This window comes from Drosophila pseudoobscura, chromosome 2, assembly GCF_009870125.1.
Source record: "Drosophila pseudoobscura strain MV-25-SWS-2005 chromosome 2, UCI_Dpse_MV25, whole genome shotgun sequence".
NCBI lineage: Eukaryota > Metazoa > Arthropoda > Insecta > Diptera > Drosophilidae > Drosophila > Drosophila pseudoobscura.
Window position 1 is genome coordinate 17,445,214 of NC_046679.1, and position 19,419 is coordinate 17,464,632.

General features: G+C 41.1%; 13 protein-coding genes across 13 annotated transcripts; 7 read left to right on the forward strand and 6 right to left on the reverse strand.

Annotated features, from left to right (window-relative positions):
* Positions 1 to 3,148: 3,148 nt before the first annotated feature.
* On the forward strand, positions 3,149 to 3,588 carry LOC6897430 (histone H2B-like). Its single transcript, XM_002137545.3, has one exon. The coding sequence runs from the start codon at positions 3,184 to 3,186 to the stop codon at positions 3,553 to 3,555; it is 372 nt and encodes a 123-aa protein (XP_002137581.2). The 5' UTR covers positions 3,149 to 3,183; the 3' UTR covers positions 3,556 to 3,588.
* Positions 3,589 to 3,987: 399 nt separating this feature from the next.
* On the reverse strand, positions 3,988 to 4,861 carry LOC117183574 (histone H1-like). The gene has a single exon (XM_033377865.1). It carries the CDS (start codon positions 4,793 to 4,795, stop codon positions 4,022 to 4,024), a length of 774 nt encoding a protein of 257 aa, XP_033233756.1. The 5' UTR covers positions 4,796 to 4,861; the 3' UTR covers positions 3,988 to 4,021.
* A 1,877-nt stretch (positions 4,862 to 6,738) lies between these two features.
* LOC117183603 (histone H4) lies at positions 6,739 to 7,176 on the forward strand. The gene has a single exon (XM_033378099.1). The coding sequence runs from the start codon at positions 6,814 to 6,816 to the stop codon at positions 7,123 to 7,125; it is 312 nt and encodes a 103-aa protein (XP_033233990.1). The 5' UTR covers positions 6,739 to 6,813; the 3' UTR covers positions 7,126 to 7,176.
* A 500-nt stretch (positions 7,177 to 7,676) lies between these two features.
* On the reverse strand, positions 7,677 to 8,193 carry LOC26532855 (histone H2A-like). Its single transcript, XM_015179653.2, has one exon. The coding sequence runs from the start codon at positions 8,189 to 8,191 to the stop codon at positions 7,751 to 7,753; it is 441 nt and encodes a 146-aa protein (XP_015035139.1). The 5' UTR covers positions 8,192 to 8,193; the 3' UTR covers positions 7,677 to 7,750.
* Positions 8,194 to 8,292: 99 nt separating this feature from the next.
* Positions 8,293 to 8,752, forward strand: LOC6903936 (histone H2B). The gene has a single exon (XM_033377983.1). It carries the CDS (start codon positions 8,354 to 8,356, stop codon positions 8,723 to 8,725), a length of 372 nt encoding a protein of 123 aa, XP_033233874.1. The 5' UTR covers positions 8,293 to 8,353; the 3' UTR covers positions 8,726 to 8,752.
* Positions 8,753 to 9,105: 353 nt separating this feature from the next.
* Positions 9,106 to 9,974, reverse strand: LOC117183621 (histone H1-like). Its single transcript, XM_033378183.1, has one exon. It carries the CDS (start codon positions 9,963 to 9,965, stop codon positions 9,192 to 9,194), a length of 774 nt encoding a protein of 257 aa, XP_033234074.1. The 5' UTR covers positions 9,966 to 9,974; the 3' UTR covers positions 9,106 to 9,191.
* Positions 9,975 to 11,908: 1,934 nt separating this feature from the next.
* LOC117183610 (histone H4) lies at positions 11,909 to 12,346 on the forward strand. The gene has a single exon (XM_033378135.1). The coding sequence runs from the start codon at positions 11,984 to 11,986 to the stop codon at positions 12,293 to 12,295; it is 312 nt and encodes a 103-aa protein (XP_033234026.1). The 5' UTR covers positions 11,909 to 11,983; the 3' UTR covers positions 12,296 to 12,346.
* A 499-nt stretch (positions 12,347 to 12,845) lies between these two features.
* Positions 12,846 to 13,345, reverse strand: LOC117183581 (histone H2A). Its single transcript, XM_033377947.1, has one exon. The coding sequence runs from the start codon at positions 13,292 to 13,294 to the stop codon at positions 12,920 to 12,922; it is 375 nt and encodes a 124-aa protein (XP_033233838.1). The 5' UTR covers positions 13,295 to 13,345; the 3' UTR covers positions 12,846 to 12,919.
* Positions 13,346 to 13,461: 116 nt separating this feature from the next.
* Positions 13,462 to 13,921, forward strand: LOC117183589 (histone H2B). Its single transcript, XM_033378015.1, has one exon. It carries the CDS (start codon positions 13,523 to 13,525, stop codon positions 13,892 to 13,894), a length of 372 nt encoding a protein of 123 aa, XP_033233906.1. The 5' UTR covers positions 13,462 to 13,522; the 3' UTR covers positions 13,895 to 13,921.
* A 405-nt stretch (positions 13,922 to 14,326) lies between these two features.
* Positions 14,327 to 15,200, reverse strand: LOC117183568 (histone H1-like). The gene has a single exon (XM_033377837.1). The coding sequence runs from the start codon at positions 15,132 to 15,134 to the stop codon at positions 14,361 to 14,363; it is 774 nt and encodes a 257-aa protein (XP_033233728.1). The 5' UTR covers positions 15,135 to 15,200; the 3' UTR covers positions 14,327 to 14,360.
* A 1,870-nt stretch (positions 15,201 to 17,070) lies between these two features.
* On the forward strand, positions 17,071 to 17,519 carry LOC117185605 (histone H4). Its single transcript, XM_033385742.1, has one exon. The coding sequence runs from the start codon at positions 17,152 to 17,154 to the stop codon at positions 17,461 to 17,463; it is 312 nt and encodes a 103-aa protein (XP_033241633.1). The 5' UTR covers positions 17,071 to 17,151; the 3' UTR covers positions 17,464 to 17,519.
* A 541-nt stretch (positions 17,520 to 18,060) lies between these two features.
* LOC117185602 (histone H2A) lies at positions 18,061 to 18,513 on the reverse strand. Its single transcript, XM_033385739.1, has one exon. It carries the CDS (start codon positions 18,460 to 18,462, stop codon positions 18,088 to 18,090), a length of 375 nt encoding a protein of 124 aa, XP_033241630.1. The 5' UTR covers positions 18,463 to 18,513; the 3' UTR covers positions 18,061 to 18,087.
* Positions 18,514 to 18,655: 142 nt separating this feature from the next.
* Positions 18,656 to 19,100, forward strand: LOC117185603 (histone H2B). Its single transcript, XM_033385740.1, has one exon. The coding sequence runs from the start codon at positions 18,691 to 18,693 to the stop codon at positions 19,060 to 19,062; it is 372 nt and encodes a 123-aa protein (XP_033241631.1). The 5' UTR covers positions 18,656 to 18,690; the 3' UTR covers positions 19,063 to 19,100.
* The last annotated feature ends 319 nt before the right edge of the window (positions 19,101 to 19,419 follow it).

Genomic DNA, 19,419 nt, shown 5'->3' on the forward strand with positions numbered 1-19,419 from the left:
TCTGGTTGGTGTTTGTTCAACAGTGCATTTAATTTGATTCGTTTATGCTGCGCTATCAGCGAGTTGACATTCTGGGCGAGAATCTTTAATTTAGTCATTCGATGTTGGCATTAGTGTCATTGGCGGTGGTGGTCGAGGTGGCTGCCGCTATTTGGAATGCCAGATCAAGCATAATGCTTTGCTTTTGCTCATGTGTATTCAGTTTGGGATCATAATTCCGAGTGGTCTCTTTGACAATCTGTATAAATTGTGTGAAATTCATGCCAAATATGTTCATGGCGTCTCGATTTAGATCGGCCATGATCGATAACGGTGATGTCGACGATTGCAATCGGTTATTGACCGTGTGCTGTCTCAGCGCTTGGCTAATTGTGATTGTTGATGGTGTATTTTTGTTTTTGTTATTGTTGTTGTTATTATTATTATTATTATTAGCGGCCCGTTTGCCATTGGTGTTTGTGTTTGTGTTTGCGCTAGTGCTGGCATTGACTCCTTTAAGGAGCGATGCGAACGTTTTACCCTTGCGTATTGCCGATATGACGTCGGTTTTTCGTATTTGTCGTTCCGTTGTTGTTGATGTTACCATTCTATTCGCATTTAGTTTTGCTTTATGTTCATTTTGGCGTTGCAGTGTCGCCAAACGAATTGGGCATATTTTAGCGTTTGCCGTATGCGCCCCCTTACAGTTGACACACTGGACAATCGGCGTTTCATTAGCGTTAGCGTTAGCGTTAGCGTTAGCGTTAGCGTTAGCGTTAGCGTTTGCGTTAGCGTTTGCGTTTGCGTTTGCCGTTTGCTCGTCACGTTTCTTGATCCGGCATTGGCCCGGCTGATGTTGTTCAATACATTTGATACATCGATATGCTAACTTACAATTGCTTGCCGAGTGTGTGAAACGCTGGCCATTGTTTGGTTTTAATCTTTCGACTGTAATCCGACAATTTAGTAGACTTTTCATTTTCATCAGTTTGCCAATCTGTTCGATGGCAGCATTGGTATTGGTATTGTGGCGCGGTTCTTGGTTTTACTTTTATTAACTTCTTTATTTTACGTCTTTTTTATCTTCTTGTCGATCGTCGAATTAATTGCCTCCGACTTATCGCAGTATCATATCGCATCAAACCTATCGCATAAAACCTATCGCATAAAACCTATCGGGATCGGGGTTAATATCGGTAAGGGCTAATATGGGGTTGGTTAGGGTTAATATGGGGTTGCCTTACAGTATTGTTGTTGTTATTGTCATTGGTACATTTTTTGATCTGGATTAGCCAGAATTTGTCTTTGAAAATTTTAACAGATATCAATTCGATTTGTGGAAATTGTTCAACAATTGCCGATTGAATCTCCTGCGAATCGTATACGTTGGTGGGTAGCTTTTTGATTAGTAATGAAATTGGTTTGAGATTTTTGGGTGTGTATGTGTAATAGTGTACATTTTCTTTATTTAGTGTACTTATAATTAGTTGATAATCGTTTAGGTTTCTTAACTGTACATAAACTAGATTCTTATTCTTAATATTGAGTGTGAAATTCTTAGATTTAATAATGTTAGTGATTCTATGCACCATTTGTTTAGTGTTTACATTGTATACGGCAATTATGGGTGGATATTTGCCGTTGTTGCTTGATTTCGCTTTACCTGCGTTTGCTGCTGCTGTTGAGGCCGTTTTCGTTGGTAGTTTTTTCATAATCGTCGCCACTGCTGCTTGTGCTGGTGTTGTTGTTGCTGCTGCTGCTGCTGCGGTTTGACGTTGTTGTTGTTTTTGCTGCTGCTTGTGCTGCCGCTGCTGCCGCAGTAGAGCTGTTGCTGCTGCTGCTGCTGACGTTGATGGTTTATCATCATAGTATGACGATATAATTGGTGTATCATCGTCATCACTGCCGTTGCCGTTGTCGTCACTGTTCATCTGAATTGATTCGTCGATATGGGTCTGACTCCCATAGCACGCTCTCGCTGGTAGGGAGAGCGGCGGGAATTCAGTCATATCGATTTCATCGATGCCGTTGCAGTCCTCATCACCGTCATCGCCGTCAATATCATCACTATCGCCACCATCATCACCGCCATCGTTGCCGGTTAGAATGGCGAAGCGGTTGTTGTTGTTGTTACTGCCGCTGCCGCCAACATTGTTGATGTTAATGTTTCTTTGTTGTTTGTTGAATGGTAATGATTTTTTTTTATTTTTATTATTATTATTAATTTTAGTCTTATTCTTATTTTTGTCATTGTCAATGTCAGTGTCGTTGTCGTTGTTGTTTTTGGTGTTGTTCTTGGTTTTTGGCAAATTAACTGAGCTGGTATTTTGCACATGTTCAATGAGTTTTTCAATTTGCTCGGTTAATTTGTGATTTTGAGCCTTGAGCTCGGCAATTTCCGCAATATATGCGGCATATTGCTTGTTATTGTTGTTAACTATTTGTATTATGTTCTTTTTCCTGTCCTTTTGTTTCGGTAGCAGTCTCGGTTTGTGTATATTTATCAGTTTAATTGCATTGTGATTTTGATTCCTTTGATTCTTTTTATTATTATTGTTGTTGCTGTTGTTATCGTTATTGTTGAGGGTTTTTAACATTTTTCCGCAACCGTGTTCGCTGCTGCTGTTGCAGTCGCTCTCGTTGCTGCTGCTGCTGCTGCAACTATTGGTGTAGCTGTTGCTATTGCTGTTGATGTTGGTTCTCTTATGGATCGGGCTGCGGCTATGATCGTGATCATGATGCCGTTGCCGACCCCCATGCAACATCCCTCAGCCGCACGCCGGCTCACCGCCCGCTAATGTCCAACGGAGTTTGTTTTGGCCTCAGCGGCAGTCCAGAAAGGAATGCCGAGTATCCACAATACCGGACCACAGGCGCGTGCACGCAAATCAAGTCCAAGCGTATGCGTGTTGTAGTTTTTTTTCCACTTTTATCCACTATTTTCCACTTTATTTTAGTATTTAGTGTTTTTTATTTATTTTCCCTTCTTTCTTTCTTTCAGTCTAAAAGTTCAGCCGTCTTTCCAAGGTGGGAACTCTTTGGTCGAAAGTATTCTCATAGATAAATGTACTTTCTTTTAGGCCCTTTACCACGACCAGACATGTTACTAAATTCCTTTTCTTTTTCACTGTTTACACACGAATGCTGTCCAACGCCACAGAACGCCATATTTATACCTTTTCCGACTGCATGTGAAAGTGAAAAATGCCTCCCAAGACTAGTGGAAAGGCAGCCAAAAAGGCTGGAAAGGCTCAGAAGAACATTACCAAGAACGACAAGAAGAAGAAGCGCAAGAGGAAGGAGAGCTATGCCATCTATATTTACAAAGTTCTGAAGCAAGTCCATCCTGACACTGGTATTTCGTCGAAAGCGATGAGCATCATGAACAGCTTTGTAAATGACATCTTCGAGCGCATTGCTGCCGAGGCGTCTCGCTTGGCTCATTACAACAAGCGCTCAACCATCACCAGTCGGGAAATCCAAACGGCTGTGCGCCTGCTGCTGCCGGGAGAGCTGGCCAAGCACGCTGTTAGTGAGGGAACCAAGGCTGTCACCAAGTACACCATCTCCAAGTAAATTGGTTTCGAACAAAACCCAAAAAGGCCCTTTTCAGGGCCACAAAATGTTCTTCCAAAGAAATTCCATTTTCAATATACTATGTATAATTTCATCGATATGCAAGAAATATATGCACAATACAATAAAAATTGTATTCAATTGCCGACCTCTGAGATACAGCGTCTGTGTGAACGGTTTTTCATACATATGTACATATTTGATGTATGGTATGTATTTGATTCGGTTCGGGGAAAATGCATTCCGAATAAGTCTTTGAATAACGTTTGAACTGGATGCTAAATATTAAATATCTGTTGCATACTCGTATGCTGTATATACTGTATGCAAGACAAGGCTCGATAATTTGTATCTCTTTTGAATATAGTTTTGTAGCCCTGAAAAGGGCTTGTTTAAATCAATTTCAGACGGATACATCTAAAATTTCGAATGTGACCTTGTACACCAACGTGTACTGTTTCACACTTTACTTTTTGGCCGCTGTCGTCTTGGCTTTCGGCTTCTTTACAGTGGCGGGAGCTGCTGGCTTCTTCGTTGTCTTCTTGGGCTTGACAGATGCCGCTGCAGCTACAGCCTTTGCTTTTGGCTTTGGCTTTGGTTTTGCTGGGCTCGACTTGGCCTTTGTCGCTGCTGGCTTCGCCTTCACGATTCCAGTTTTCTTCGCATCCTTAGCCTTTGCCTTCTCAGTTTTCTTCTTCTCGGCGGTCTTCTTGGTGGCGACTGACTTCTTCACCTTTAGTTTCTTGTCACCGGCAGCGGCTGCTTTTTTAGGGCTTGCTGTCTTCTTGGTTGCCGCCGACGACGATGACGCCACCTTCTTACTTTTAACTTTCTTCTCGACAGATGCAACCTTTGGCTTGGGCTCCTTTTTGGCGGAAGCCGACAGCTTGAACGAACCAGATGCACCCTTTCCCTTTGTTTGGATCAGCTTTCCATTGGCAACGGCCGACTTCAAGTACTTCTTGATAAATGGGGCCAGTTTCTGGGCATCGCATTTGTATTCGGCAGTAATATATTTCTTGATTGCCAAAAGCGATGAGCCGCCACGTTCCTTCAAGCTCTTAATCGAAGCGTCAACCATTTGCTGAGTTGGGGGATGCGATGGTGGAGCTGTGGGCTTCTTTGCCTTTGCAGTAGCAGCAGCGGATCCAGATGCCTTTTTGGCGGCCACCTTCTTCTCCGCTGGCACTGGTGGAGCAGCCACTGGAGACGCGGATGTTGCAACTGCAGAATCAGACATTATTCTTTACAAAATTACACTTTTCAATGAAAAAACACCGTTGCAGACCTGGGCTATGGTCCCTCGTTCGAATGAGAAGCGAGTAGAAGGGCAGTACGAAGATGATTTTAGCAATGGTGATTTGTTTGTTAGAAGTTTCATTGAACGTCTGTCTTATTTTTGCTTTTCTATATATAACTATTAAATAAGTGTAATATATTTTCATTGATTCATATTGTTAAATATTTCAAATATTACTGTAAATCATTTATTTTGTGAATATCGTCCATCATCGATTTTTAATAATTGTGCAAACTTTGACAACTAGTTATCCAACTCTTATATTTTGGATTCAATGATATTAATAAATAACAATGCTGGCTCATTTTGCTAAACTTTTTTTTGAAACATAAATTTTGAACAATTTACTTTAAGAGACAATAAACATATATTCACATATCGTTTAGTATGGTATTTTAAAATCGTTTTGAAAATAACCCTATCGAGTAGAAAAAGACCACCTTCTGGATATGTTCAACATTGAATTTAGGGGTCAACAAATATAAATGTTTAAAAATATATTGTTTAAAGCCATTTTTCTTAAGGAAATGAACACGATTTTCAATTTTATATTATTTCTGATCCATTTTTGCCAATATTTACCCAAAAATAACATACTTTCTTACCCACATAGCACTACAAATTAAGTTCATCTCAAAGTAAAAATCGAAAAAATAAATTTTACTTAAATTTTATTGTCTATACCAATTTATACGAATCTTAAGAACATATTTCATTTACTTTTGTTGAAGATTTTCATATATTTTCATTTATAACGACCATTTATTGCATACGAGTATACCAGTAGTAGATTCGAAAAATATCAAATGCAATTTATTGGTCATTGGAAAAATCTAAAATTACGTTAAAAGGGTTTGTATTCTATTCTAGTTCCGCAGCTCTAGCTGTTTGTTTCTGATAGGTTTATCACCTCGCAACAAAAATATATTTTTTGTTTCCCAAATACATAGAAATTACATATATATCGCCGCAATTTAACCATACACAAATGTTGTCCCCCTTTTAGAATTCTTACAATCAGCATAATTCTTTAATGAAAAACCCGAAGATGTCAAAACATTCGTCTAACTATACATTTAATACGGATCGTATACGGTATTCTCCCAATCCAATTCTGTTTTGTATCTAAACCAACGCTCTAGCACAAAGCAAAGACAAAATTACAAATATTTTATTTGGGAAAAATAGTACGAGTATGCAGAAATAAAAAATCTCATTGGAAATTATTTTGTGGTCCTGAAAAGGACCGATTTGTATGATATTTATATGCGCCTGACGAAGAAATATCAACTTAAGCACGCTCGCCACGGATACGTCTGGCCAGTTGGATGTCCTTGGGCATGATTGTGACACGCTTGGCATGGATGGCGCACAAGTTGGTATCTTCGAAGAGACCGACCAGATAGGCTTCGCTAGCTTCCTGGAGTGCCATTACTGCCGAGCTCTGGAAACGCAAGTCAGTTTTGAAATCCTGAGCGATTTCACGAACCAAACGCTGGAAAGGCAGTTTGCGGATCAGCAGCTCGGTACTCTTCTGGTAGCGACGGATTTCACGGAGGGCAACAGTGCCGGGGCGATAGCGATGAGGTTTCTTCACGCCTCCGGTTGCTGGAGCACTTTTACGTGCGGCCTTGGTAGCCAGTTGTTTGCGCGGCGCCTTGCCACCAGTCGATTTACGAGCAGTCTGCTTGGTACGGGCCATTTTCACTATTCACTTTCAAAGTCTGAATTTGTACTAATCGATCGCGCATCCCGCAAACTAACTTATATAGCATTCTTCTGGTGGAGGGTTGAAACGAGAGAGTTGCCGAAGCATGCTATTTCATTTCACGAGCGAGATGCACATATCATTCGGACTCACTCGTGTTTCGATGGTGTTTTGTATAAATACAAGCGATACAAAATGTGGATGGCATTCGTTCTTCGTGTCGTAAAGTGAAACAACATAGTGAAAGAAAATGACTGGTCGTGGTAAAGGTGGCAAAGGCTTGGGAAAGGGAGGCGCTAAGCGTCATCGCAAGGTTCTGCGTGATAACATCCAGGGTATCACGAAGCCCGCTATCCGCCGTTTGGCTCGTCGTGGCGGTGTAAAACGTATCTCGGGACTCATCTACGAGGAAACTCGTGGAGTGCTGAAAGTGTTTTTGGAAAACGTTATCCGTGATGCCGTCACCTACACCGAACATGCCAAGAGGAAGACAGTCACAGCCATGGATGTTGTGTATGCTCTGAAGAGACAAGGCCGCACGCTGTACGGTTTCGGCGGTTAAGAAAATCAGTAGTCTGCTGTTCAAAAGTAACCATAAATTAAACAATCGGTCCTTTTCAGGACCACAAAATAATCTAGAAGAGAGACATATTTTCATAATTATGAATCGTACTTGATAATAGTAAAGTAAAATCAGAATAATGAAAGAAAAAATGAATTGATTGTCGAGTCATTGATTGCAATACGCAATTCCCATCTACTATGTATGTACATATGTATGTGCGCTGCATATAGTAGTGTTTTTCTTTCTTTCAGTCTAAAGGTTCAGCCATCTTTCCAAGATGGGCACTTTTTGGTCGAAAGTATTCTCGTAGATAAACTTGGGTAGAAACATGGGTAGGTAGGAAAAATTTGGGTTCTTTCTTGGCAAGCAAACATTGAATTTCATCCGTTGTTCAGATGAGTCGGACGCAACTGTACTTTCAGTACCTGTACCAACAAAAAAAAACAAAAATATGCGTGTTTGACCTGCAGAAATATGTGAATTTTATTTCAACTGATAATAATGAATGATAATAAATTATGAAAATTCTCTTAATTCTTTAGTCATAGTTTGGTCGTCCTGAAAAGGACGTTTTGGTTTATATATTGTACAAGAATGTAAATTGTTTTTGCTATTGGAACATTTATGCCTTCTTCTCGGTCTTCTTGGGCAGCAGAACGGCCTGGATGTTGGGCAACACACCACCCTGAGCAATGGTGACGCCTGAGAGCAGTTTGTTCAACTCCTCATCGTTGCGGATGGCCAGCTGCAGATGGCGAGGGATAATTCTCGTCTTCTTGTTATCACGGGCAGCATTGCCAGCCAACTCGAGAACTTCAGCGGCCAAGTATTCCATCACGGCTGCCAGGTAAACGGGAGCGCCGGCACCGACACGCTCGGCATAGTTGCCCTTGCGAAGTAGACGATGAATACGACCCACAGGGAACTGAAGACCAGCACGGTTCGACCGAGACTTTGCCTTTCCCTTCACTTTGCCACCTTTACCACGACCAGACATGTTAATAGATTCCTTTTCTTTTTCACTGTTCACACACGAATGTTGTCCAACGCCACAGAACGCCATATTTATACCTTTTCCGACTGCATGAGCGCTCAACCAAGGGGTGGGTTTTCGCCCGCTACGAAATGTATGTTAAACCTGAACAGACTACTCGAATAAAACTATAAGGTTCTGAGCCCAGTCCGTTCAAACACATTAAGTGTTTTACATAAAGTGAAGTGAAAAATGCCTCCCAAGACTAGTGGAAAGGCAGCCAAAAAGGCTGGAAAGGCTCAGAAGAACATTACCAAGAACGACAAGAAGAAGAAGCGCAAGAGGAAGGAGAGCTATGCCATCTATATTTACAAAGTTCTGAAGCAAGTCCATCCTGACACTGGTATTTCGTCGAAAGCGATGAGCATCATGAACAGCTTTGTAAATGACATCTTCGAGCGCATTGCTGCCGAGGCGTCTCGCTTGGCTCATTACAACAAGCGCTCAACCATCACCAGTCGGGAAATCCAAACGGCTGTGCGCCTGCTGCTGCCGGGAGAGCTGGCCAAGCACGCTGTTAGTGAGGGAACCAAGGCTGTCACCAAGTACACCAGCTCCAAGTAAATTGGTTTCGAACAAAACCCAAAAAGGCCCTTTTCAGGGCCACAAAATGTTCTTCCAAAGAAATTCCATTTTCAATATACTATGTATAATTTCATCGATATGCAAGAAATATATGCACAATACAATAAAAATTGTATTCAATTGCCGACCTCTGAGATACAGCGTCTGTGTGAACGGTTTTTCATACATATGTACATATTTGATGTATGGTATGTATTTGATTCGGTTCGGGGAAAATGCATTCCGAATAAGTCTTTGAATAACGTTTGAACTGGATGCTAAATATTAAATATCTGTTGCATACTCGTATGCTGTATATACTGTATGCAAGACAAGGCTCGATAATTTGTATCTCTTTTGAATATAGTTTTGTAGCCCTGAAAAGGGCTTGTTTAAATCAATTTCAGACGGATACATCTAAAATTTCGAATGTGACCTTGTACACCAACGTGTACTGTTTCACACTTTACTTTTTGGCCGCTGTCGTCTTGGCTTTCGGCTTCTTTACAGTGGCGGGAGCTGCTGGCTTCTTCGTTGTCTTCTTGGGCTTGACAGATGCCGCTGCAGCTACAGCCTTTGCTTTTGGCTTTGGCTTTGGTTTTGCTGGGCTCGACTTGGCCTTTGTCGCTGCTGGCTTCGCCTTCACGATTCCAGTTTTCTTCGCATCCTTAGCCTTTGCCTTCTCAGTTTTCTTCTTCTCGGCGGTCTTCTTGGTGGCGACTGACTTCTTCACCTTTAGTTTCTTGTCACCGGCAGCGGCTGCTTTTTTAGGGCTTGCTGTCTTCTTGTTTGCCGCCGACGACGATGACGCCACCTTCTTACTTTTAACTTTCTTCTCGACAGATGCAACCTTTGGCTTGGGCTCCTTTTTGGCGGAAGCCGAAAGCTTGAACGAACCAGATGCACCCTTTCCCTTTGTTTGGATCAGCTTTCCATTGGCAACGGCCGACTTCAAGTACTTCTTGATAAATGGGGCCAGTTTCTGGGCATCGCATTTGTATTCGGCAGTAATATATTTCTTGATTGCCAAAAGCGATGAGCCGCCACGTTCCTTCAAGCTCTTAATCGAAGCGTCAACCATTTGCTGAGTTGGGGGATGCGATGGTGGAGCTGTGGGCTTCTTTGCCTTTGCAGTAGCAGCAGCGGATCCAGATGCCTTTTTGGCGGCCACCTTCTTCTCCGCTGGCACTGGTGGAGCAGCCACTGGAGACGCGGATGTTGCAACTGCAGAATCAGACATTATTCTTTACAAAATTACACTTTTCAATGAAAAAACACCGTTGCAGACCTGGGCTATGGTCCCTCGTTCGAATGAGAAGCGAGTAGAAGGGCAGTACGAAGATGATTTTAGCAATGGTGATTTGTTTGTTAGAAGTTTCATTGAACGTCTGTCTTATTTTTGCTTTTCTATATATAACTATTAAATAAGTGTAATATATTTTCATTGATTCATATTGTTAAATATTTCAAATATTACTGTAAATCATTTATTTTGTGAATATCGTCCATCATCGATTTTTAATAATTGTGCAAACTTTGACAACTAGTTATCCAACTCTTATATTTTGGATTCAATGATATTAATAAATAACAATGCTGGCTCATTTTGCTAAACTTTTTTTTGAAACATAAATTTTGAACAATTTACTTTAAGAGACAATAAACATATATTCACATATCGTTTAGTATGGTATTTTAAAATCGTTTTGAAAATAACCCTATCGAGTAGAAAAAGACCACCTTCTGGATATGTTCAACATTGAATTTAGGGGTCAACAAATATAAATGTTTAAAAATATATTGTTTAAAGCCATTTTTCTTAAGGAAATGAACACGATTTTCAATTTTATATTATTTCTGATCCATTTTTGCCAATATTTACCCAAAAATAACATACTTTCTTACCCACATAGCACTACAAATTAAGTTCATCTCAAAGTAAAAATCGAAAAAATAAATTTTACTTAAATTTTATTGTCTATACCAATTTATACGAATCTTAAGAACATATTTCATTTACTTTTGTTGAAGATTTTCATATATTTTCATTTATAACGACCATTTATTGCATACGAGTATACCAGTAGTAGATTCGAAAAATATCAAATGCAATTTATTGGTCATTGGAAAAAACTAAAATTACGTTAAAAGGGTTTGTATTCTATTCTAGTTCCGCAGCTCTAGCTGTTTGTTTCTGATAGGTTTGTCACCTCGCAACAAAAATATATTTTTTGTTTCCCAAATACATAGAAATTACATATATATCGCCGCAATTTAACCATACACAAATGTTGTCCCCCTTTTAGAATTCTTACAATCAGCATAATTCTTTAATGAAAAACCCGAAGATGTCAAAACATTCGTCTAACTATACATTTAATACGGATCGTATACGGTATTCTCCCAATCCAATTCTGTTTTGTATCTAAACCAACGCTCTAGCACAAAGCAAAGACAAAATTACAAATATTTTATTTGGGAAAAATAGTACGAGTATGCAGAAATAAAAAATCTCATTGGAAATTATTTTGTGGTCCTGAAAAGGACCGATTTGTATGATATTTATATGCGCCTGACGAAGAAATATCAACTTAAGCACGCTCGCCACGGATACGTCTGGCCAGTTGGATGTCCTTGGGCATGATTGTGACACGCTTGGCATGGATGGCGCACAAGTTGGTATCTTCGAAGAGACCGACCAGATAGGCTTCGCTAGCTTCCTGGAGTGCCATTACTGCCGAGCTCTGGAAACGCAAGTCAGTTTTGAAATCCTGAGCGATTTCACGAACCAAACGCTGGAAAGGCAGTTTGCGGATCAGCAGCTCGGTACTCTTCTGGTAGCGACGGATTTCACGGAGGGCAACAGTGCCGGGGCGATAGCGATGAGGTTTCTTCACGCCTCCGGTTGCTGGAGCACTTTTACGTGCGGCCTTGGTAGCCAGTTGTTTGCGCGGCGCCTTGCCACCAGTCGATTTACGAGCAGTCTGCTTGGTACGGGCCATTTTCACTATTCACTTTCAAAGTCTGAATTTGTACTAATCGATCGCGCATCCCGCAAACTAACTTATATAGCATTCTTCTGGTGGAGGGTTCAAACGAGAGAGTTGCCGAAGCATGCTATTTCATTTCACGAGCGAGATGCACATATCATTCGGACTCACTCGTGTTTCGATGGTGTTTTGTATAAATACAAGCGATACAAAATGTGGATGGCATTCGTTCTTCGTGTCGTAAAGTGAAACAACATAGTGAAAGAAAATGACTGGTCGTGGTAAAGGTGGCAAAGGCTTGGGAAAGGGAGGCGCTAAGCGTCATCGCAAGGTTCTGCGTGATAACATCCAGGGTATCACGAAGCCCGCTATCCGCCGTTTGGCTCGTCGTGGCGGTGTAAAACGTATCTCGGGACTCATCTACGAGGAAACTCGTGGAGTGCTGAAAGTGTTTTTGGAAAACGTTATCCGTGATGCCGTCACCTACACCGAACATGCCAAGAGGAAGACAGTCACAGCCATGGATGTTGTGTATGCTCTGAAGAGACAAGGCCGCACGCTGTACGGTTTCGGCGGTTAAGAAAATCAGTAGTCTGCTGTTCAAAAGTAACCATAAATTAAACAATCGGTCCTTTTCAGGACCACAAAATAATCTAGAAGAGAGACATATTTTCATAATTATGAATCGTACTTGATAATAGTAAAGTAAAATCAGAATAATGAAAGAAAAAATGAATTGATTGTCGAGTCATTGATTGCAATACGCAATTCCCATCTACTATGTATGTACATATGTATGTGCGCTGCATATAGTAGTGTTTTTCTTTCTTTCAGTCTAAAGGTTCAGCCATCTTTCCAAGATGGGCACTTTTTGGTCGAAAGTATTCTCGTAGATAAACTTGGGTAGAAACATGGGTAGGTAGGAAAAATTTGGGTTCTTTCTTGGCAAGCAAACATTGAATTTCATCCGTTGTTCAGATGAGTCGGACGCAACTGTACTTTCAGTACCTGTACCAACAAAAAAAACAAAAATATGCGTGTTTGACCTGCAGAAATATGTGAATTTTATTTCAACTGATAATAATGTATGATAATAAATTATGAAAATTCTCTTAATTCTTTAGTCATAGTTTGGTCGTCCTGAAAAGGACGTTTTGGTTTATATATTGTACAAGAATGTAAATTGTTTTTGCTATTGGAACATTTATGCCTTCTTCTCGGTCTTCTTGGGCAGCAGAACGGCCTGGATGTTGGGCAACACACCACCCTGAGCAATGGTGACGCCTGAGAGCAGTTTGTTCAACTCCTCATCGTTGCGGATGGCCAGCTGCAGATGGCGAGGGATAATTCTCGTCTTCTTGTTATCACGGGCAGCATTGCCAGCCAACTCGAGAACTTCAGCGGCCAAGTATTCCATCACGGCTGCCAGGTAAACGGGAGCGCCGGCACCGACACGCTCGGCATAGTTGCCCTTGCGAAGTAGACGATGAATACGACCAACAGGGAACTGAAGACCAGCACGGTTCGACCGAGACTTTGCCTTTCCCTTCACTTTGCCACCTTTACCACGACCAGACATGTTAATAGATTCCTTTTCTTTTTCACTGTTCACACACGAATGTTGTCCAACGGCACAGAACGCCATATTTATACCTTTTCCGACTGCATGAGCGCTCAACCAAGGGGTGGGTTTTCGCCCGCTACGAAATGTATGTTAAACCTGAACAGACTACTCGAATAAAACTATAAGGTTCTGAGCCCAGTCCGTTCAAACACATTAAGTGTTTTACATAAAGTGAAGTGAAAAATGCCTCCCAAGACTAGTGGAAAGGCAGCCAAAAAGGCTGGAAAGGCTCAGAAGAACATTACCAAGAACGACAAGAAGAAGAAGCGCAAGAGGAAGGAGAGCTATGCCATCTATATTTACAAAGTTCTGAAGCAAGTCCATCCTGACACTGGTATTTCGTCGAAAGCGATGAGCATCATGAACAGCTTTGTAAATGACATCTTCGAGCGCATTGCTGCCGAGGCGTCTCGCTTGGCTCATTACAACAAGCGCTCAACCATCACCAGTCGGGAAATCCAAACGGCTGTGCGCCTGCTGCTGCCGGGAGAGCTGGCCAAGCACGCTGTTAGTGAGGGAACCAAGGCTGTCACCAAGTACACCAGCTCCAAGTAAATTGGTTTCGAACAAAACCCAAAAAGGCCCTTTTCAGGGCCACAAAATGTTCTTCCAAAGAAATTCCATTTTCAATATACTATGTATAATTTCATCGATATGCAAGAAATATATGCACAATACAATAAAAATTGTATTCAATTGCCGACCTCTGAGATACAGCGTCTGTGTGAACGGTTTTTCATACATATGTACATATTTGATGTATGGTATGTATTTGATTCGGTTCGGGGAAAATGCATTCCGAATAAGTCTTTGAATAACGTTTGAACTGGATGCTAAATATTAAATATCTGTTGCATACTCGTATGCTGTATATACTGTATGCAAGACAAGGCTCGATAATTTGTATCTCTTTTGAATATAGTTTTGTAGCCCTGAAAAGGGCTTGTTTAAATCAATTTCAGACGGATACATCTAAAATTTCGAATGTGACCTTGTACACCAACGTGTACTGTTTCACACTTTACTTTTTGGCCGCTGTCGTCTTGGCTTTCGGCTTCTTTACAGTGGCGGGAGCTGCTGGCTTCTTCGTTGTCTTCTTGGGCTTGACAGATGCCGCTGCAGCTACAGCCTTTGCTTTTGGCTTTGGCTTTGGTTTTGCTGGGCTCGACTTGGCCTTTGTCGCTGCTGGCTTCGCCTTCACGATTCCAGTTTTCTTCGCATCCTTAGCCTTTGCCTTCTCAGTTTTCTTCTTCTCGGCGGTCTTCTTGGTGGCGACTGACTTCTTCACCTTTAGTTTCTTGTCACCGGCAGCGGCTGCTTTTTTAGGGCTTGCTGTCTTCTTGGTTGCCGCCGACGACGATGACGCCACCTTCTTACTTTTAACTTTCTTCTCGACAGATGCAACCTTTGGCTTGGGCTCCTTTTTGGCGGAAGCCGACAGCTTGAACGAACCAGATGCACCCTTTCCCTTTGTTTGGATCAGCTTTCCATTGGCAACGGCCGACTTCAAGTACTTCTTGATAAATGGGGCCAGTTTCTGGGCATCGCATTTGTATTCGGCAGTAATATATTTCTTGATTGCCAAAAGCGATGAGCCGCCACGTTCCTTCAAGCTCTTAATCGAAGCGTCAACCATTTGCTGAGTTGGGGGATGCGATGGTGGAGCTGTGGGCTTCTTTGCCTTTGCAGTAGCAGCAGCGGATCCAGATGCCTTTTTGGCGGCCACCTTCTTCTCCGCTGGCACTGGTGGAGCAGCCACTGGAGACGCGGATGTTGCAACTGCAGAATCAGACATTATTCTTTACAAAATTACACTTTTCAATGAAAAAACACCGTTGCAGACCTGGGCTATGGTCCCTCGTTCGAATGAGAAGCGAGTAGAAGGGCAGTACGAAGATGATTTTAGCAATGGTGATTTGTTTGTTAGAAGTTTCATTGAACGTCTGTCTTATTTTTGCTTTTCTATATATAACTATTAACTAATTGTAATATATTTTCATTGATTCATATTGTTAAATATTTCAAATATTACTGTAAATCATTTATTTTGTGAATATCGTCCATCATCGATTTTTAATAATTGTGCAAACTTTGACAACTAGTTATCCAACTCTTATATTTTGGATTCAATGATATTAATAAATAACAATGCTGGCTCATTTTGCTAAACTTTTTTTTGAAACATAAATTTTGAACAATTTACTTTAAGAGACAATAAACATATATTCACATATCGTTTAGTATGGTATTTTAAAATCGTTTTGAAAATAACCCTATCGAGTAGAAAAAGACCACTTTCTGGATATGTTCAACATTGAATTTAGGGGTCAACAAATATAAATGTTTAAAAATATATTGTTTAAAGCCATTTTTCTTAAGGAAATGAACACGATTTTCAATTTTATATTATTTCTGATCCATTTTTGGCAATATTTACCCAAAAATAACATACTTTCTTACCCACACAGCACTACAAATTAAGTTCATCTCAAAGTAAAAATCGAAAAAATAAATTTTACTTAAATTTTATTGTCTATACCAATTTATACGAATCTTAAGAACATATTTCATTTACTTTTGTTGAAGATTTTCATATATTTTCATTTATAACGACCATTTATTGCATACGAGTATACCAGTAGTAGATTCGAAAAATATCAAATGCAATTTATTGGTCATTGGAAAAATCTAAAATTACGTTAAAAGGGTTTGTATTCTATTCTAGTTCCGCAGCTCTAGCTGTTTGTTTCTGATAGGTTTATCACCTCGCAACAAAAATATATTTGTTGTTTCCCAAATACATAGAAATTACATATATATCGCCGCAATTTAACCATACACAAATGTTGTCCCCCTTTTAGAATTCTTACAATCAGCATAATTCTTTAATGAAAAACCCGAAGATGTCAAAACATTCGTCTAACTATACATTTAATACGGATCGTATACGGTATTCTCCCAATCCCATTCTGTTTTGTATCTAAACCAACGCTCTAGCACAAAGCAAAGACAAAATTACAAATATTTTATTTGGGAAAAATAGTACGAGTATGCAGAAATAAAAAATCTCATTGGAAATTATTTTGTGGTCCTGAAAAGGACCGATTTGTATGATATTTATATGCGCCTGACGAAGAAATATCAACTTAAGCACGCTCGCCACGGATACGTCTGGCCAGTTGGATGTCCTTGGGCATGATTGTGACACGCTTGGCATGGATGGCGCACAAGTTGGTATCTTCGAAGAGACCGACCAGATAGGCTTCGCTAGCTTCCTGGAGTGCCATTACTGCCGAGCTCTGGAAACGCAAGTCAGTTTTGAAATCCTGAGCGATTTCACGAACCAAACGCTGGAAAGGCAGTTTGCGGATCAGCAGCTCGGTACTCTTCTGGTAGCGACGGATTTCACGGAGGGCAACAGTGCCGGGGCGATAGCGATGAGGTTTCTTCACGCCTCCGGTTGCTGGAGCACTTTTACGTGCGGCCTTGGTAGCCAGTTGTTTGCGCGGCGCCTTGCCACCAGTCGATTTACGAGCAGTCTGCTTGGTACGGGCCATTTTCACTATTCACTTTCAAAGTCTGAATTTGTAATAATCGATCACGCATCCCGCAACTTACTTATATAGCATTCTTCTGGTGGAGGGTTGAAACGAGAGAGTTGCCGAAGCATGCTATTTCATTTCACGAGCGAGATGCACATATCATTCGGACTCACTCGTGTTTCGATGGTGTTTTGTATAAATACAAGCGATACAAAATGTGGATGGCATTCGTTCTTCGTGTCGTAAAGTGAAACAACATAGTGAAAGAAAATGACTGGTCGTGGTAAAGGTGGCAAAGGCTTGGGAAAGGGAGGCGCTAAGCGTCATCGCAAGGTTCTGCGTGATAACATCCAGGGTATCACGAAGCCCGCTATCCGCCGTTTGGCTCGTCGTGGCGGTGTAAAACGTATCTCGGGACTCATCTACGAGGAAACTCGTGGAGTGCTGAAAGTGTTTTTGGAAAACGTTATCCGTGATGCCGTCACCTACACCGAACATGCCAAGAGGAAGACAGTCACAGCCATGGATGTTGTGTATGCTCTGAAGAGGCAAGGCCGCACGCTGTACGGTTTCGGCGGTTAAGAAAATCAGTAGTCTGCTGTTCAAAAGTAACCATAAATTAAACAATCGGTCCTTTTCAGGACCACAAAATAATCTAGAAGAGAGACATATTTTCATAATTATGAATCGTACTTGATAATAGTAAAGTAAAATCAGAATAATGAAAGAAAAAATGAATTGATTGTCAAGTCATTGATTGCAATACGCAATTCCCATCTACTATGTATGTACATATGTATGTGCGCTGCATATAGTAGTGTTTTTCTTTCTTTCAGTCTAAAGGTTCAGCCATCTTTCCAAGATGGGCACTTTTTAGTCGAAAGTATTCTCGTAGATAAACTTGGGTAGAAACATGGGTAGGTAGGAAAAATTTGGGTTCTTTCTTGGCAAGCAAACATTGAATTTCATCCGTTGTTCAGATGAGTCGGACGCAACTGTACTTTCTGTACCTGTACCAACAAAAAAAACAAAAATATGCGTGTTTGACCTGCAGAAATATGTGAATTTTATTTCAACTGATAATAATGAATGATAATAAATTATGAAAATTCTCTTAATTCTTTAGTCATAGTTTGGTCGTCCTGAAAAGGACGTTTTGGTTTATATATTGTACAAGCATGTAAATTGTTTTTGCTATTGGAACATTTATGCCTTCTTCTCGGTCTTCTTGGGCAGCAGAACGGCCTGGATGTTGGGCAACACACCACCCTGAGCAATGGTGACGCCTGAGAGCAGTTTGTTCAACTCCTCATCGTTGCGGATGGCCAGCTGCAGATGGCGAGGGATAATTCTCGTCTTCTTGTTATCACGGGCAGCATTGCCAGCCAACTCGAGAACTTCAGCGGCCAAGTATTCCATCACGGCTGCCAGGTAAACGGGAGCGCCGGCACCGACACGCTCGGCATAGTTGCCCTTGCGAAGTAGACGATGAATACGACCAACAGGGAACTGAAGACCAGCACGGTTCGACCGAGACTTTGCCTTTCCCTTCACTTTGCCACCTTTACCACGACCAGACATGTTAATAGATTCCTTTTCTTTTTCACTGTTCACACACGAATGTTGTCCAACGGCACAGAACGCCATATTTATACCTTTTCCGACTGCATGAGCGCTCAACCAAGGGGTGGGTTTTCGCCCGCTACGAAATGTATGTTAAACCTGAACAGACTACTCGAATAAAACTATAAGGTTCTGAGCCCAGTCCGTTCAAACACGTTAAGTGTTTTACATAAAGTGAAGTGAAAAATGCCTCCCAAGACTAGTGGAAAGGCAGCCAAAAAGGCTGGAAAGGCTCAGAAGAACATTACCAAGAACGACAAGAAGAAGAAGCGCAAGAGGAAGGAGAGCTATGCCATCTATATTTACAAAGTTCTGAAGCAAGTCCATCCTGACACTGGTATTTCGTCGAAAGCGATGAGCATCATGAACAGCTTTGTAAATGACATCTTCGAGCGCATTGCTGCCGAGGCGTCTCGCTTGGCTCATTACAACAAGCGCTCAACCATCACCAGTCGAGAAATCCAAACGGCTGTGCGCCTGCTGCTGCCGGGAGAGCTGGCCAAGCACGCTGTTAGTGAGGGAACCAAGGCTGTCACCAAGTACACCAGCTCCAAGTAAATTGGTTTCGAACAAAACCCAAAAAGGCCCTTTTCAGGGCCACAAAATGTTCTTCCAAAGAAATTCCATTTTCAATATACTATGTATAATTTCATCGATATGAAAGAAATATATGCACAATACAATAAAAATTGTATTCAATTGCCGACCTCTGAGATACAGCGTCTGTGTGAACGGTTTTTCATACATATGTACATATTTGATGTATGGTATGTATTTGATTCGGTTCGGGGAAAATGCATTCCGAATAAGTCTTTGAATAACGTTTGAACTGGATGCTAAATATTAAATATCTGTTGCATACTCGTATGCTGTATATACTGTATGCAAGACAAGGCTCGATAATTTGTATCTCTT

Bases quoted from the DNA above. Each gene is read 5' to 3' on its own strand.
- LOC6897430 (XM_002137545.3), top strand. From the start codon at position 3,184: ATGCCTCCCAAGACTAGTGGAAAGGCAGCCAAAAAGGCTGGAAAGGCT.
- LOC117183574 (XM_033377865.1), bottom strand. From the start codon at position 4,795: ATGTCTGATTCTGCAGTTGCAACATCCGCGTCTCCAGTGGCTGCTCCA.
- LOC117183603 (XM_033378099.1), top strand. From the start codon at position 6,814: ATGACTGGTCGTGGTAAAGGTGGCAAAGGCTTGGGAAAGGGAGGCGCT.
- LOC26532855 (XM_015179653.2), bottom strand. From the start codon at position 8,191: ATGGCGTTCTGTGGCGTTGGACAACATTCGTGTGTGAACAGTGAAAAA.
- LOC6903936 (XM_033377983.1), top strand. From the start codon at position 8,354: ATGCCTCCCAAGACTAGTGGAAAGGCAGCCAAAAAGGCTGGAAAGGCT.
- LOC117183621 (XM_033378183.1), bottom strand. From the start codon at position 9,965: ATGTCTGATTCTGCAGTTGCAACATCCGCGTCTCCAGTGGCTGCTCCA.
- LOC117183610 (XM_033378135.1), top strand. From the start codon at position 11,984: ATGACTGGTCGTGGTAAAGGTGGCAAAGGCTTGGGAAAGGGAGGCGCT.
- LOC117183581 (XM_033377947.1), bottom strand. From the start codon at position 13,294: ATGTCTGGTCGTGGTAAAGGTGGCAAAGTGAAGGGAAAGGCAAAGTCT.
- LOC117183589 (XM_033378015.1), top strand. From the start codon at position 13,523: ATGCCTCCCAAGACTAGTGGAAAGGCAGCCAAAAAGGCTGGAAAGGCT.
- LOC117183568 (XM_033377837.1), bottom strand. From the start codon at position 15,134: ATGTCTGATTCTGCAGTTGCAACATCCGCGTCTCCAGTGGCTGCTCCA.
- LOC117185605 (XM_033385742.1), top strand. From the start codon at position 17,152: ATGACTGGTCGTGGTAAAGGTGGCAAAGGCTTGGGAAAGGGAGGCGCT.
- LOC117185602 (XM_033385739.1), bottom strand. From the start codon at position 18,462: ATGTCTGGTCGTGGTAAAGGTGGCAAAGTGAAGGGAAAGGCAAAGTCT.
- LOC117185603 (XM_033385740.1), top strand. From the start codon at position 18,691: ATGCCTCCCAAGACTAGTGGAAAGGCAGCCAAAAAGGCTGGAAAGGCT.